Source organism: Spermophilus citellus (assembly GCF_964194105.1).
Source record: "Spermophilus citellus genome assembly, chromosome: 5".
Lineage (NCBI taxonomy): Eukaryota > Metazoa > Chordata > Mammalia > Rodentia > Sciuridae > Spermophilus > Spermophilus citellus.
This window is the reverse complement of record NC_138186.1, coordinates 61950700-61968843: the sequence shown is the minus strand read 5'-3', so window position 1 is coordinate 61968843 and position 18144 is coordinate 61950700. Positions and strand designations below refer to the sequence as shown.

The 18144-nt window shown below is 38.3% G+C and overlaps 1 protein-coding gene across 2 annotated transcripts in view; it reads left to right on the top strand.

Annotated features, from left to right (window-relative positions):
* Nucleotides 1–18144, top strand: part of RCAN2 (regulator of calcineurin 2) — a 245762-nt gene that overhangs the window by 30317 nt on the left and 197301 nt on the right. For both annotated transcript variants that reach the window (XM_081296302.1, XM_081296303.1), the window contains exon 2: nucleotides 10409–10635. In XM_081296302.1, the coding sequence (XP_081152428.1) occupies nucleotides 10411–10635 (225 nt within the window). In that variant the 5' untranslated portion in view covers nucleotides 10409–10410. The remainder of the gene's footprint in view (nucleotides 1–10408; nucleotides 10636–18144) is intronic.

The following is an 18144-nucleotide window of genomic DNA, read 5'->3' as shown; positions in this document are numbered from 1 at the left end:
TAGTTTTCTTTAAAGAACTTAAAACATAGATCTTGAAATTTTTGAGATTTTGGGGTGGGGTGAGGGAGAAGAAAGCTATGATATATGACATTTAATCCATGTAACTACCTTATGAGAACAGCACCACTGTGGCTCTACATTTCACCCAGTTCCCAGAGATATTCAGCAACACGACTGAGGTCACACATCCAGAAAGTGGCAAGGCCAGGATTCAGACTGGACAGACCAACTCCAAAGTCACATGCTACACTACATTCTATTCCTTCTACCTGTGTCTTGTGAGAGGTCCAGAGTTTCTCTGTTGAGAAGTAAGATGGTCGATCCTAACACGTAGTGAGCAAGTCATTGTTCTTAGTGCCTTATATGTATTAGCTATTAACTCCTCAAAGCAGCCCTATGAGGTGTGCATCCTTCTACCCATACTTCCCCAGGTGAGGAAATTGAATGCAGAGGTGAAGTCACTTGACTTGCCTGAGGCCATGCAGCTTATAAGTTTGAGAGTTGAGAGTCCGATTTGGAACTCCTTCAATTCCACCAAACTCAAGAAAGAAAAGAATCCTGTTCTGTAACTATAGGGATTCTATACATGGGTCAGGACCAGCTCCTGTCCTCAACGTTAGGTGAAAGGATAGGAATAAGACAGGTGCAGAGAGGGGCAAAACAAAGTGAGATCTCCTGAGAGAAATAAGCACAGGACAGAGTGACCAATGAGAGGTGCTCTCATCTAATACAGGCTGTGAAGCCTGTGACTCCAGAGTGGCACATGGGTGAGTGGGGTGGCTCAGGAGAAAGTCTTGGACTTGAGGGAAGCTGGAGAGAGGAGGTCAAGGCTGCACCGCTGTCAGTCTGATGCAGATGAAGCCCTGATAAGAAAGCAAACCCTCATCCATTGTTGGCCACTACTGATATTATTATTATTGACAGCTGAACCCTGTTTGTGACTCTTTTCTCAGCATGGATGAGGCAGCAGATAGATCTAGATGGCAAGAATGTCATCTTGTGGGTGTCCTGGTTTGCTGGGCGAAAGAGCTGTTTTCATTAATTTGATGAATCCTTGAGAGTTAGGGGAGAATTTTAATGTGAAAGTGACGTGGACATTTAGCTGTGTTTGAAGGGGAAATCAGCATAGTGTTCAGAGAGAGAGTTCTCTGTCTCCTTCCTTTCCTCCTCACCTTCAAGCCCTTTGTATCTGTTCTCATCAGCGGGAGTGTAACCTGCCTCCTAATGAGATCTGGCCAGCTCTCCACCCGCAGGCAGCCTGCTGGTTGGCTGTTTCTTTATTCTATTGTAAGGCCTGAATAACTCAGACCTTCTTGGGTCCATTTCAGCATCTCTCACTCTTTGCTCTTTTCTTTTTACTCCATTTCTCCCCAGCACTCCATGCCCCCACAGAAAGCACAATGTGAAAGATGACGGGATGAATCTTACTTTGGCTGCCATAGCAACCTCTACCTGCTTCTTGCTCACCTTTGAAGTGTCTTCCTCCTGTGAAAAGTTATTTTGCATATAATTATTTGGCTTGCCCAGAGGCTTTGGCCTTTCCTTCTGCTTCTTCTGAGCAGTAAGGAAAGGATGGTTCTGGAGCTCTCGAACACATATTCCACAGTGGCTCAGGACTGACTTCTCTATGGCACACAGAGCCCCTCAGCCCTGCCTCCACTCTATTGTTCTCAAGAAAACTGTGGCTGGAGATGGTGAATCTTCTATATTATACAAGCCCTGGTTGGAACTGTTAAAAAACGAGTGCTTTCAATTTTTTTTTTTAAATTTAAAGTTGAATTGATATTAACCTGTGAAATTTCTAGACTACTACCCATTTATAAAGACTGTTTGACATCTTCGTTGGGTCCCAGTGAGACTCTCTTCCCATTTCTCCACCGAGTGCCTTGGTAACTGACCCACATGCTCCCCATTGCTGTCTCCCTTGTCCTATAGTTTCCAGTTGGATTTGATCAATGGAAAGTTCCAGAAGGAGATCAGAGGAAGAGACGAAGGTGGGGATATTGGTTCCTCTGACACTCTCTTTGTGGTGCAGCTGAGAATTAACTGACCCTCATTGGAAGACTTCTCAGGGGTCCTCTCCACCTGGCCTCTGCCACTTTAAAAACTCCAGTCTGGAAGTCTCTCTCTCTCTCTTCTCACATTTTCAAGTCAAGAGGTGGTGACAGTCCAGGGTTTTCACTCTCTGTTGTGGGTCCTCTGTAGCCTGCCCACACCTTGTGAACACTTCCTTTATTAAACTCTTCTCAAACTATCCAAGTTAAGCATACCATCTGTTTCCTGCTGGGACCTTGACCAACACAATGGCCATCCCTCTTCTGTTTGGGGTGAATGCTTCATTGCTGCTTGTTTTGCTTAATAACCTGGGATTCATTGCTGGACATTCTTGGTAGAAACAGATTTGTCTGTCTTTAAGTACAACATCTTCACCCTCAAATTCCCCATTGAAGATGGTGCTTCCTCCATCTGACTCTCTGCTCTTGCAGCAAACCTGTTTGAAACACAATTTCTTGATGGATTTTTGGGAATGGAAAACAAATGCCCTCTCTGCTTGTCCCATCTGGTCCTGGGTAAGTTTGAGGTCATCTTTCCTTTTTTATCATGTCCATTGGAAGAACACACTGATCTGAAGATCCTTACCAGCATTAAACCCCAACAGGTATAAAGACATTATTTGGGACAGGTTTGTCCATCCCACCATTATTGCAGAATCCAGTGCATGAGGAGAAGATGGAAGCAACTCTCTTTGTTTACATACTTCATAAAAATTCATAGAGTGCTGCTTCCTCGGGGAATTGAATTAATTAAATTATGGTCCAGTGGGAGCTTGAGGAGGGTGAGCTAATTCAGAAGGTGTCCTGAAGGGAGCTGTGAATGAGGAATAGGGATAATTTCCTTTGAAAAGCATGAGTTGAAAACGGCATGTTCCTGATTCTTTCAAGACTGATCCCAAATGGTATCAAGAATAGCATGAGGTTCACACAGCTCTGCAGGTGTGAAAATTCTGCAGCTGAATTAAATAGGTTCCATTATATTTCAGAAAGAGCTGTAATGGGTTTCTATGGAGCACAGCCTAAGAATATCATATCTCTCCTTTGTATCTCAGGATGGCGGGCATGGCTCGTCGATTCTAATATTACATTTCAGTCTGTAAGATGAACAAAAATGAGAAAGTGTCCTGTCTTCTCCCTAAGAAAATCTAGATATTAAAATATCAGAAGGGAATTCAAAAGGACCTCACTTATGAAGCCAGTTCAAAACTGAATGCTGAGATGGTATGATTTAATTAAAAAATTATTACTACTTATGTAAAAATTTTCTTCTGATGAGCTGATTTTGTCCCACATGCCAAGAGAGATTTTAAAATTTTAATTCTAGAGCTGAAGGATTTGTAAACATTGCAAAACTTTGTTTAGGTTTCTATTCTTTAAAATTTTGAAATGGATTCATTTAATCTTATTTTCCACTTAAAATAGCTATGGGCATTTCTTACCTACTATTCATTAAAACAACATTACATTCCAAGTTTTTATCATTAATATTCAAGCTTTGTCATCTGTAAGTTCTTCCATACTAACAAAATCTCCATAATCCATTTACTTGTTTTTCAATTAAAACTGGACTTAGAGCCAATATGAACTGTTCATTAACCATTTCCACTCATTTTCTTAGCTACCATTTTCGTTGGCCATAGCAAAGAATTGAGGCCTAATTTCCCCTTAGGTCACTCTTACTGCAAAACAGTTTTATATTCCTGTTCTTAATTTTAAAAGACTTTTTTGTCTAAGAAAAAATAAATTCCAACTTAAGTTGCTTTTTTGTATGTGTTGATAAATTCCTCTTTTTGAAGCATTTTCCTATTAAAAAAAAATTCTTGCTTTCAAGTACAAGTAACCTGGAAGAGGAAACAAACATGTAGGCAGTTATGAGCATCCAAATTAAAAGTTTGCACACTGGAGAAAGCTATTGTTAAAGGTTGTAAGTTCTCCTCTCTGGAGCATCTCATAGTGTAAAGATATCCCTCTTCCTGTGTTCTGTTTTTCAGTTGTGGAAAGATAAAAGTGTGAAGGTGAGAGGGGACCTTTAAGACACTGTCAGCCAACACTTCCCTGTTCCTTGGAATCCCCTTTTGACATCCTGCTAGATGGGTGGCACCTGCTATGAGCAGCTTGCTGGCTGGATACCACCAGTACAAATTGCTCACTAAGACCTGAGGCCGGGTATTCTGTTTCAACCCAGCTTGTTAACAGATCTGTGGATCCTTCTGTTGAATCAAACTCTTTCTCTCAGGTTTAACATCTCTGTTCCAAGGGCCAAACCCCCAAATTCTTTCCTCCTTTAGGATTGGGAGCAGCCATGATTTCATTCCAGACTTATTTCTCTTTGCTTCCTTATGCCTTTTCCTCCCAGGCCATTATCTCTCAGACATTGTGACTTTTGGCCCTGCTATCAGACTGAATAGTTTCCTTTGAAAGGATTCCAGTGTCTCTGTTGTGTGTGGCATCCAGAACTGGCCATGATGTTCTCTCTGTGTTAGGGGACTCAGGTAAATTATAGGCACCCACACTTTCCCAGATGGCAGTGTTTTGTTTCGTTGTTTTTTTTTAAACAGGCCACAGACCACACTATTGTCTGATTTTATTTGATAGTTCAGCTAGTTTAAAGGTGTTTACAATTTCATTTGTCTTTCCATGGCTCCTCAGCTGTTCCCATAAACTTCTTTGTGATTGATCCCTCCTTTTATATCTTGTTTAGGGCTGAATTCCTATGGGACCATGCATGGATCCCCCATTCTGATGAGATAGATCCCATTGCTATAAAAGTTTTTACAATACTACAATTTGGAAATCAGAGTCTCATGCATATTAGTAAGTTTGCAATAATAATGAAATTTAACTGAACCAGAGGTCTTGCTTTTCCTCTTGGACTAGATTGTACCATATAAATGTTGGTCAGGAATGAAATTGGGGAGTGTTGGAAAGATTAATTCCTTGTAAAGAAATTCAGTACTCCTCCTATCTGCCAAGTTTATTTGGGATTCATCCACTTATTCAGATGGCAAAGATGTACTCAGTGGCCACCACATTTTCATTAACACAGGTAGCTTTAAGTTTCAAGTGGCTAGACTCTAGAATAGGAAGCACACACTCTTCATTTTAGGTCTTTAATGTTTAATAAATGCTTTTGGGATACTTAAAAAGCTTGGATAAAAATTATTTTCATTGCTATTAGGATAGCAATGAAATGATTGCAAATCCTCCTGTCTACAGGCTTCATCCTTCATTAATGTGAATCTAATACAATCATCTATATTATTGTTGCTACTAACTTTGTAATTTTTTTGTAAAAAAAATCTTCATCTTGTCATTATTGGTTTTATGGGATACAAGCTTTATTATTATTATTATTATTATTATTATTATTATTATTACCTTATAGAGATCTCTCCCTCCTTATGGGGTCTCCACTGGATACATTTCAAATATTGAAGCCATACTGGTACTTGATTCTCATTGTAGTGACACAGGTTTAACCCTCATGGATGTGCACTGGAGTTTTAAACCCTTGGAGATTTTTTTTTCTGGCACTAGGGATTAAGTCCAGGACCTTGTGCATGCTAGGCAAGTGCTCTACTGCTGAGTTACACCCCTAGCCCTTTATTTTAAGACAGGTCCTTGCTAGGTTGCCAAGAATGGCCTCCAACTTGCAATCCTGTGCCACCACACCCAGCTCACTGACACACTTAAGAGTAGTAAATGAGGGCCAACTTTCTTCTGCTGTTAGCTTGCCCTTGATGTGCCTAAAGATAATAATAAGTAGCTTTCATGTACATATTATTTGGGTAATTATTTGGGGGGCTTCAAAAGACCTTCACTTAGACTCATAAGGTGAATAAGGCCTTAGTAATTTTACATTTTACTGACAAGAAGACTACAGCCCCAAAGCCCCCTACTTATAAGGAAGGACTGGCCTCAAGGAATTTCCCTGGGGTTCTGTTAGTACTTCATCAAGATGTAACCCTGCATCTGAGGGAGTTTTGAGTTCTCCCACAGGAGGCTTTATATTTTAATAGCAGAGAGTGGCTTTTCTTTTCCAGACCCATGTGGTGGAAGAAATGTATGCTTTCCAAATATCAAACAAAAGAAGAATAGATAAAGAAATTATGACAGATCTATACTCTGGGAAGCAATGTGACTATTAAAATCAATGTTTTCAAAGAATATATAATTATACAGGGAACTTCTCTGAATTATATCAATGTTGTCAGAAAGAAGTGGGATACTAAGCAGCATGTTTTCTAATTTTATTTAAAAAGCTCAGGAGGCTGAGGCAGGAATATTGCAAATTTAAAGCCAGCCTCACCAACTTAGCAAGACCCTAAACAACTTAGTGAGATGCTGTCTCAAAATTTAAAAACATAGGTTGGAGATTTGGCCCAGTGGTTAGGTGCTCCCGGGTTCAATCCCCAGAACCAACCAAACAAAAAACTATACATGTAAAAAGTGCACTGGAGGTCAGGCATGGTGGCACATGCCTGTAATCCCAGTGGCTCAGAAGGCTGAGGCAGGAGGATCACAAGTTCAAAGCTAGCTTCAGCAGTGACTGAGGCACTAAGCAACTCAGTGATACCCTGTCACTAAAACATATATATAACATATATATATATATATATATATATATATATATATATATATATATATGGCTGGGGATGTGGATCAGTGGTTGAGTGTCCCTGAGTTCAATTCCCGGTACCAAAATGAATAAATAAATAAATGCACTGGAACTAAATATATCTAACAATTAACTATTAGGAGGAGGTTTCTTAGGAGGAGGTTTCTCTGGATAGTAAGGTTATGGTTTATTTTTCTTTTCTTCTTTATATCTTTCTGAATTTTTCAGTTCTTTCTGTAGCAAACTCATATAATCAAAGAGCATGGACATTATTTTTGTCATGCTCCATAGATCTTCTTAAATTTTAGCTAGATGAATCTTTTGAGTGATTCTTGCTTTTTTTTCATTTGTAAAGTTATATTTAATAAATCAAACCTTACATTTAAATGAGAGGATTATTTTCATGATTTATGTAGACATTTGAAATAAACAACATATTTTAAGTTGGTCATTATAATCCAATTGCTGGTCTGTTACTTCCTGAAAATGACTCCTTTTCATGTCATTCATTCATTCATCCTAACATCATTTTGAGGACTATCTATATGTATCTGAAGATGTAAGGAGGAAGACAGCCAATCTCTGCTCTCTGGAAATACCAGTTGAAGTTGAGATGTGGGTCAAAGAAAGCACTAACTCTAAGAGAGGGGGTTTCATTGGAGAAGGCTGAGTAGTGCGGGGTTGGGGGGGAACATGCCCATGGGTGGGTGGGCAAACCTCCAGTTTAAGGCAGCTCTTCCTTTTGGAGGGCCAACCTCAGACTTAGAAATAAAATACAACACATGCACATTTTTTTTATGTTAGGCAAATAATGGTTGCCTCAAACGTTTCTTATTAGAGTTAAGACTTTTAAAATCAATTTTAAAAGATGAACCAGTTAATTTGGTACTTGGGGCTTTCCATGTCCTTATTAGAAAGTTTTTCTCATCATCAAATTTTTCTTTTTTTTCTGTTTATTTGGGCTTCCTAAAGTTTAATAATGATCCAAAAGCATAACAAAAGTCTTGTTCTGAGATTATCCTAATGAAGTGTTTTATAGCACTTCATATTACATTCTCTTCTATTTAATGGTTAATGCTGATTCTGGTCACTTTGGTTCCTGCTTGATTCCTGTGCCTCCCCTTACTTTGCAGAGGGAGGCAGGGAGGTGATTTTGTTCTTATGTTATGAGGATAAACTGAGTCATTGAATGATCATGTGACTCCTCCATATTATGAAATAAACCAGTGATGGGAAATGAAAAGAGAAATTAGAGTTCGTTCATTGAAGCTCTGACTTCTAAAGTATTTCTCCATGTAAGTAGAGTGAGTTGTTTGCCAAAAATGCATTCACTCTTCAAATCTTTCCTGAAAGTAATGAGCTTAAAATAAAGTCTCATGAAGATAATCGTATTGTTACAGCTTAGAACAGAGGTTAAAGCTATTTGAGTAGATTAAAATGAGTCCTAAGTGAGGCTTAATATTTGGCCTATTTAATTTGTTCAGCATTTTTTTTTATTTTAGTTTCTTTTTGGTGAAAGAATAATTGAAACATTCACAGAACATATGTAATAAAATTTGAGGACCAGTCTTTATTCACTCAAACTTTTATAAAGTAAAATGGACAAGCTTAAACATAAAACCAAAATTGACAATATCTATGGTTCATGCTACTGGATGATTATGACTTCATTATCAAAATATTTTCCTATAATCTATTGATAAAAACAATGTTGTTTTGGTATTCTTAGTAATTATTTTTACTAGTAAGGTAGCTGGTATTCTAATAATACTCAATAATGAGTGTTATTTATTTACACTAAAATATGAAGAACTATATAGATGAATAAAAATGAATGTATATGTGTTTTGAAGATGTCTAGCAGTTGAATTCCATTTATTTTAATTTTATTAGATCATTTTCCTTCCAATTGAAAATATTCATATAATTTAGGTGATTTATAGAATAAACCATACATCATATTTTTAATGAAAATGTTTATTTTATTATTATATACAGAAAATGTTGCACTAGTTGGAGTTTTAAAAACTTCAGAATATAAGAATAGTTTTATCATATTTTATATAGAACAATTTTTTTATTTACTACAATTACAGTGATTTGATTTACCATGATTATAGCATACTCCTATAATCCCAATGACTCAAAGCCAGCCTCATCAACTTAGCAAGTCCCTGAGCAACTTAGTAAGACCTGTCTTAAAATAAAAATTAAAAATTAAACAGTGGGCTGGGAATGTGGCTCCATGGCTAAGTGCCACTGGGTTCAATCCCCACTACTAAAACCAAAACCAAACAAAACAAACTGTGATTCAATCTTAGAATTATTACTCCAAATTATTGACTATTTTTGCTTCTATCTCAACCAGAGATTTTATATGTAACTCATTATTGCCATGAGAAACTGCTTATCAAACTCTCATAGTGACTTTTCTAGGAAAAATTAAGAGAAAAAAATCTCATCATCATGATTCAGAATTTGAAAGAGGTATAAGCAGAACCCCGTGTGTTGGCAGGGGTCCCAGAATTTGTCTGACTGAGCATCCTGAAGGTAGAGTGATGTTAATCGTGCCTACCTTTCTGCCTTTACCCTGTGATGCTGGGCATGAAGAAAATCGAGCTCGATGGAGATGACTCAGTGACCACCTCATAATTGTCAGTTAGTCCTGCCTGTGTAACCCTTGGTGAGTGTTTTCACTGTCTGGTCTCTATTGAACTTTGGGCAGAAGAGTATTATAGGCATGAAAATAAACATGAAAGAAAAAAAGTTCATGCGATCCTTGAACTATGTGGGGAGACAAACCAAATCTCCTGAATTATGTACCCAGTATTACAAAAGCAAAACCTCTGCAGTTGGGTCAATTATGGAAGGTTTAGGAAATGATAGATTGAACACAGACAACTAGGCTTCATAGGGATAGGAGGAAGAGGTATCTACAAAGCATGACTTAGCCAGGGTATTAATCATTTTTCAAGATCTGGACAAGGCTTACAATGACTTGCAGTAATTATCCCATGCAGAAGAAGAAATAACAAGTATTGCATGTGTGTACATGTATTCTCATTGTGGACCAACAGTTAACTATTAGAGTCAATGGAATCAAGACTCAGGTGATTATGAGTTAGATCATATTTCTTTAAATTTCTGATAATTTTGATAAGCTTTATTCCCATGGCATAGGAGAGAGAGTTCTGGTGCCATATCTCCTGGGTTTGGATCCTCGCTTTGCCATTTTGTAATTAACCTTTTAAGGGTTACTTAATTGCTTTGTTCCTCTGTTTTCCCATGTATAAAATGGGGATAATATTGGTGCCAATCTCATAGGTAATTGTGGAGATTAAATAGGTTTAATGCATGTAAATCATTTAGAATAATACCTGGAACTCAGCACATGACAGGCATCATTAGTATTAATAGTGGTGGTGGTCTCCAACTTTTTTGGGGAGTTGGGATTTTACAAGTTTTTGTTTTAGTGCATTATAGTTGTGCATACTGATGGGATTTGTTTTTACATACTCATACATGCACACAATATAACTTTTATCTTGGTTTTGGTTTTGACCATAGAACTGACTGGACGATTGCTCAGAAACAGAGCTGCATGGGAAATTCTGAGTCAAAGAGGAATGGAATGATGTGAACACTTCCCTATCCTGCCCCAAACTGTCCAGAACCTGAAAACTGAGTTTTAAGGAATTTGTTCAACTTTAATAAACATCTGTCTTTGTGTCTTCAGGAATGAGGGGAGAATCATACTTCATCGGAATGAGGAGCCTGGGGCAACAGGGGTACATCCCAGAAGATGGAGGGCTTCTCTTACTCTGCTGCATAGACAGGGACTGGGCCGTCACTCAGTGTTTTGCAGAGGAAGCCTTTCAAGCAATCACTGACTTCAACGATCTCCCCAACTCGTTGTTTGCATGTAATGTTCACCAGTCTGTGTTTGAAGGAGAAGACAGCAAGGTAAGAAATTACCCGTTCCTGAAATACGGAGAGCTGTGGCATTTACACAACATATCGCCTTGTTCATTGGGGCTGATGTTTTGATGTTTTTGAAAATGCTTAGTTGGCTCTGTTTTTGGCATGTGTAACAGGATGACAAAAGCCGATTATGAGCTAGCTTTGAAAGAACACCCGACAAGGTTGTCGATGAGACTAATGCTAGATCAAATCGAGCCTTCAAGTACATGCTCTTCTTTGCCCCTCTGCCTCCTAAGTTGGATGAATGCTCTCAAAGTGGTTTCTAACATTGTGATTCCTATTCCTCAGCAGTTATTGGAAAAGAACAGTTCATTGACCATCTAACTTCTTCTTTATTCATTGATATGGAGAGGTATTGCTATATGTGTGTTGTAAGAACTGACCGACAGCAGTAATGAGGCTGTCCAGGTATAAACACTTCCTAGTTTCCCATATTAAGACACAAACTTGATTTGGAGTAAATGCTTTTGAAAATCATTGTAGACATTCCATTTGGAGATCTTTCTAAAGTTTATTTCAGATTTCTCTGACTTTTTAATATTTGAATGGATCCAACCTTTTATGTAGATATAGAAACCTACTTATAAACAGTTACTATTAGACTTTTTCCCCTAAATTGAAGAGCATGGCTCTGTGTGAGATATAAAAGTAGGATTGATGATTGCTGTTTTATAAAAGTTAGCCTTTCCTGCCAACTATTGAAGTTTGAACTTCGTTGACTGAGCACAATTCTCTGAAAGTTTGATTTTTGGGTTTTATTGATGATTCAAACAATCCTAAGAACATCAGAGAAAAACCATTCTAGAGGGTTAGGAATTATTTCAAGCCATTTGAATATTTTATATCAATATTATTTTGGGGGCTGGGGATGTGGCTCAAGCAATAGCGCGCTCGCCTGGCATGTGTGCGGCCTGGGTTCGATCCTCAGCACCACATACAAACAAAGATGTTGCGTCCGCCAAAAACTAAAAAATAAATATTAAAATTCTCTCTCTCTCTCTCTCTCTCTCTCTCTCTCTCTCTCTCTCTCTTTAAAAAATACTATTTTGGAATTAAATGATGGACTGAAAGTTAGTTGAAATACAGCAAATTTTGTGTGATTGGAATTTTCAGGACTGTGATAACCAAGACTATTTAAAGTAAGACAGTAGTTCATCCCAAGGAAATCTGAAAATTATAGTAAATTGCAATGATCTACTAAAGGCAATTGATATTATTATTAATATTTAAATTATATTAATTTAAATAAATAATATTTAAATTATCATTATTTAACTATGAACGAAGGGTCCATATTTTCTCATTATACCTTCTATTTATCTAAATATCACAACTAGAAGGATCTGCTTTAAAGATTTAATGGGGGTTTGATTCTCTCCTGAGAAATACTTCTAATAAATTGGAATAATAAGGTGTATGAAGGCACTAGTCATTTTAGAAGTACTATTCATAATGGCCAATCAACTGACCCAAATTTGGGCCATTAAAGGATGGAAAGTGGGGACAGTTCATGGGAGTCTGCCTACATCTGGGCAGACTTGATCTTCCAATCTGTGATTGGATAATAGATTGCTAAGTATTTTCAATTAATTTGTGTACAAAGTTGGAGAATAGCATCTCAAGAAGAAGTATTGGTTTTAAAACAAAATATTGAGTCAAAGTAAACAAGATCTAGTTTAGTTGAGCAAGTTTCAAATGACTGGGATCCCACTTTTGTAGTCAAGGAGGTGGTATTTTTAATTGGCCAATGTCTACACACTGAAACTTAGGAAATCCAACAGATAGTCTTCTAACTTGTGTGACCACACAGCCTCCATGTGTAGAGCATTTCTAGGATGCCAAGTAATCTGGTAGATTCAGCTTTGATGTAATTACACATACATGGTTTAAGGGTATGTGCGAGATAATTAGACACCAGATGGGTTAAGAGTAGCCAGGAGGCACAATCATTAGAACTCGAGGAAAAGTGTTCAGGCAGCTTGGTGGCACCTCCTTTTCCCTGCCATGTGCTTCTCTTCACGACTCAGAGCCTCAGAGTCTTCCCAGTAATGTAGCTAGAATTTGATCTGGAAAGTCCTCCAAAGGCCTTTGTTAAAGGTTTGTTCCCCAGAGTGGCACTATTGGGAGGCTGTGTAACTTTTAAGATGTGGAGTCTAGTGGGAGCTCTTGCAAGTCATGGAGGCTGAGGTGCCATTAAAGGGGACAGTAGGACCCCAGGCTCTTCCTCTTGCATTTTCTGCCCATGAAGTGAATGGTTTAGTTCCACCATGTGCTTCTGCTCTTATGTGCTGCCTCATCACAAGCTCAAAGTGACAAGCCAATTGATTGTAGACAGAGCCGAAATAAGCCTCTTCTCTCCCAGGTATTCGTTACATAATAATAGAAAGCTAACACAGACCCATCAGTTTTCACTGTCTTAATAAATTACTTTATTTTATACCTCGTTTTCTCAATATCCTTTCCACAAGGTTCAGATTTATGAATAGGAGCCATGAAGTCATGATGGGTATCTTTCCCAAAGGATAGACATTTTTAAGCACTGTGCTAAGTTGGTGGGGAGATATTTTTAGGCAGAGGGAAAAGAAGCACGAAATGTCTCCAGCTCTTCTTGTATTTGCCTGTGGGCAAGGCTGGCCATGGTAACTGTCTTTATGTCTGGCTTTGGGGAGACGAGTTCAGCAGCCTGGGATTTTATCAGGGGGCTGATGCTTAGCATTCTTCTCGGATGTGCAGGTGCGTAGGTGGTCACATGCGTAACTTGCTTGAGCGAGTCCTTTATTTTTTGGCATAACCTCCTTTTGAATCATTGTGTCTTGACATTAATGAGTTTAGCCTACTTCTTGCAATTGTTCTGAAGTATTTGTTTTACATTTCTTACCAGGGTAAGAATTTAAGCTTTTGCTTTCTGGCTCTCATGAGTGAATCTGAGGGCAATCTCTTTTCTATTTTCTCACATGTCTGAGAAACCTTTCCTGGGGCCTTCTCCTTTGTGAGGTAATTTGGAGAGTGCTCAATTAGACCACTCATAATATAGGTAACACCATAGGATATGACATTCTGGTTATGTTTGTTTCTGCTTATCAATGTGATCAATATTTTTAATGTTTTTATTTCTGCTATCCTTTTCAAATTCTAAGTCCTGACATGGAACAATCATTTTTTTAAACAGCTTTTTGAGGTCCACAAAATACATTCCAATTTTCTGTTAAGCAGAATTCTGTGAGATTGTATTTTGATTTGATGCTTTTGCAATGAATGAGCGCATACTTCAGTGTGGCTTGTTGTGGTCCAGATGGTTGAGATTTGTTTATATAACACAAAGGAGAACTGGAGCTGGAGGAAATTGGCATCTGAAACCAATAAATGCAGATTGCTGTTTGCATGCTACAGCTTGAAGTATAAATATTTTTGCATGAAACACATTTAGAACTGGGATCTTCACAGCATCAAACTCATAAAAGCTTCTAAGGTTCATTTCCCTTCAGCATGCCCCCCCTCCCTGGCTTTGCCTTTTTGGGCCCCCTGGGCTGCAGAAGTCTCAAGACAGATGAGGCTGGAGGAAATGTCCTCCAAACTGCCCAGGATCTGTGCTGGACTAGAAAATGGTCTGAAGCATAGGACACTGGTGTCCACTGGTCTATAAAGGAGAATGGAGAAACAACTGCTATGAAACATTTATCCAAATTCAACTGAATAAAGAGAAGTCTGAAAGGTGACTTCATAATGTCCTTCAAATGGATGAATGCATTTAGTTTAGATAAGAATAAAAGTGGCAGCAAATACCTGTGGAGGTAGCAAACACATGTGTTGAGGTGCCAGGTGCTTTCTAAGTGCTTTATAAACACTTGTACCTTCACAATAGCCCTATGAGGACAGTGCCTTTCTGTCTTGTTACCTACTGGGCTCATGGCAGAGTGGTTAGCCCTGGACCTCACTGGCTAGTCCGCCTAGTATGCAAGCAGAAGAGGTAACTTTCGTTGTGTCTATGTCAAATATTTCATTTCTAATGCTGGGCCCTGAAGAATGTGCTTTTCACTCTGCTAGGGAAATTGACATTGTGCCAGCTAGTGCCTGTTAAGGCAGTTTGGGTCTCAGACTGAAGACAAGGACAACACAGGACAGAGTCCTAGCCAATCTATGACGAACATGTAATTCAGCAAGAACCAACAAATAAGCAAACAAACAAACAAACAAACAAAAAACGTTGCTACTTTAGCCCATTGATATGTGGGGGCTTGTTTTTAAGAGTATAACTGTGTCCATCTAGGTTGATACAATGAGTATCATTGTCCTCAGTTTTCAGATGAGGACACTGATTTGCACAGATAGTTTGCCACAGTCTCACAGCTGGCAATGACTGAGACAGGGTTCAGATCTAGGCTGCCACATTAATGGCAACCAGGCTCTTACACATTAAGCTTACTACTACCTTTCAGAATACAAATATTTATTGCAAACAGGTATGATAATTGTCTCTGGGGATACAATGGTGAACCAGATACATACAGCTCATTGAATTTATAACCTATCAAGATATATCAACTAAAAATAAGCCCACAGATAATACACACTAAGTGTTCAAGATGATGCCAAATCAAAAGGGCATTCAAAAGGTCATTTAGCATACAGCTATATTTATTGCCTTTCTGTTTCTCCTCTACACACACACACACACACACACACACACACCATTTAAAAAAAAATAAAGTGGCATTTTTGCCAACCACTGTTAAAGAGTATATTCTACCACAATGGATATGAGGTTGGAAACCCCACTCTATATTCTCTCAGTCTTGTGCTTCTTGCAAATGGATCATCTCAATTCATTGAGAGTGGGCAGAGTGATTCCAATATTCAAAGGTATAAAATTCTCATTCAACATGGCCACTAAATGTCAATAAATTCCATCTTCAGGATCTTAGCCAAGGAAAGAATGGTCTAGTCTAATATTGTAGACATTATTAGGACACCCTAAAAATTTTTCAAAGCTAAATCTCCCCTATAAGCAGTTCCAGAATCTGGATATCTTTGAAAACTGAGACTTTTTTTTCATAGTTCATTTTGAGGCAAAATCTCATTTGACCTACTTCATTTAAAATGTGACCAGAAGAAAATCTCATAGTGTGAATATTCTGTTTCTCTGCAGATTCCTGTTTTTAATTACACAGAGCTGCCCCAGACATTGGAGGGACATTACACAATAGGAGGTACATGTGCTGTATTATATTTCTAGAACCCCAAATTTGAATCCCAAACATACCAGGTCTCAAGGGTGTCAGATATGTAAGATATTATAGATATAAAGGAAGAAAGAAACTATAATATCTCAGGGAAATGCAAATTTAAACTATAAGGTGATATTACATTATATAGATATAAGTTGTAAATCTGTAAGATATGAACATGAGGCTACACCCCTTGTTCAAAAAGAATGAGCTAATCACTGAAATATGAAATGCCATCAAGATGAGCGATTAAATGTTCCCATAATGTTGTTTTAAATTGAAAAATAGAAATTATATATATTTATTGTGTACAACAGGATGTTTTGAAATATGTCCACATTATGGAATGGCTAATTAGAGTTAATTAACATGTGCATTAGTTCACATACTTTGAGTAATGAGAGCATGGTTAAAACCTACCTTTTTGATCATTTTCAAAAATACAATACATTATTATTAACAGTGGTTATCATCTTGTACAACAAATCTCATGACCTTGTTCCTCCTTTCTAACTGAAATTTTGTATCCTTTGACAAACATCATTCTAAACCATCCCCTTCTCCAGCACCTGGTAACCACCCTTCTATTCTCTGCTTCTGAGTTCAACTATCTTTCTTTCTTCCATTTATTTATATTTGCAGTGCTGGGATCAAACTCTGGGCCATGAGCATACTAGATAAGCATTGTACCACTGCCTGGCTTATTTACCTAACATGATGTTCTTCAGGTTTGTTTCTTGATTTTTGTTTTGTTTTGTTTTTCAGTGTTGAGGATGGAACCCAGGGCTTAGCACCTTAGCATACACTAGGCAAGCACTCTTCTGCAGAGCTACATCCTGAACCCTGGTTTATTCATGTTGTCACAATGACAGAATTTCCCACTTCTAAGAGGCAGAATAGTATTCCACTGTGTATGGATCATATTTTCTTTATCCATTCATCATTTGATGGACACTTAAATTGATTCCTTATCTTGATTACTGTGAATAATGCTACAATAAACACAGGAGCACAGATATCTCTTTGAGATATTCATTTTATATCCTTTGGGTATATACCCAGTAGTGGAATTGCTAGATGACATAGTAGTCTTATTTATTTATTTATTTACTTACTCACTTATTGGAGCTTCTATACTGTTTTCCATAATGGCTGTACATTTACATTCCCACCAACTGTGTACAAGTGTTCCTTCTTCTCATAGCCTCTCCAACACTTGCTGACTCTTGTCTTTTTGATAATAGCCTTTCTAACAGGTGTGAAGTAATATCACATTATGGTTTAAATTTGCATTTCCCTGAGATATTATAGTTTCTTTTGTCCTTAGGATCTATAAATATTCATTTTATATATTTATATACTCTAATGTTGGTTGCATATATTGTGATATCTTCTTGTGGAATTGATTCCTTTGTCACCTTCTTTATCCCTTTTTATGGTCTTTGACTTCAAGTCTATTTGCTGAATTATTTCTATTTATTTTCTTGAATTTCATTGGCTTCCTTTAGACTATTGTGAATTCTTTGCCAGGCAGCTCATAAATCTATTTTTTTTTTGGTACCTGGGATTGAACCCAGGGGTACTCAATCACTGAGCCACATCCCCAGCCCGCCGCCCCTGCCTGCCCTTTTTCTCAGGGTCTTTCTGAGTTGCTGGGGCAGTCTTTGAACTTGCAATTACAGGTGTGCACCACTGTTTCTGGTCAAATCTTCATTTCTTTAGGGTTAGTTACCAGTAGTTGATTTTGTTCCTTCAGTGGTGTTATATTTCCTCGTTTTCTCTTGATCCCTGTGGCTGAGAGTTAGTGTCTGTGCACTTGAAGAAGTAGGAATTATTTCAGTCTTTGGGGAAGTCTTTTACCAGTCAGTCCATCATGACATTCTAGACAGCTCCCTGGTATGGTCTATGGGTGGGCTTGTTTCTGGAATCCTCAGGCAGGCCAGCATTGTGCCTGGGTTGGCAAGTTAGCAGTCCCAGTGCTTCATCTGTGGAGTTGGGTCTGGAGCCTGGATCTGCTGGGATGGACCATTGATTACATCTGTGGGAGTGGCTGGTGCATAGGTTTAAAAGCGCACAGCTGGAACAGAGGTGATTCTTGAATCTGAGTCAGCAGAAGCCAGCTAGGTGCTAGGATAGGCCTGGTGACCAGGTCCTTTGGGACATGCCTAGGGTCTGAATCTATGGGTACTGCTCTGAAACTGGAGTGGGACCTGAGCTTGTGTCAATAAGTTGGTCCTGGAACCTTCATCCATGGGGCTGGCCTGAT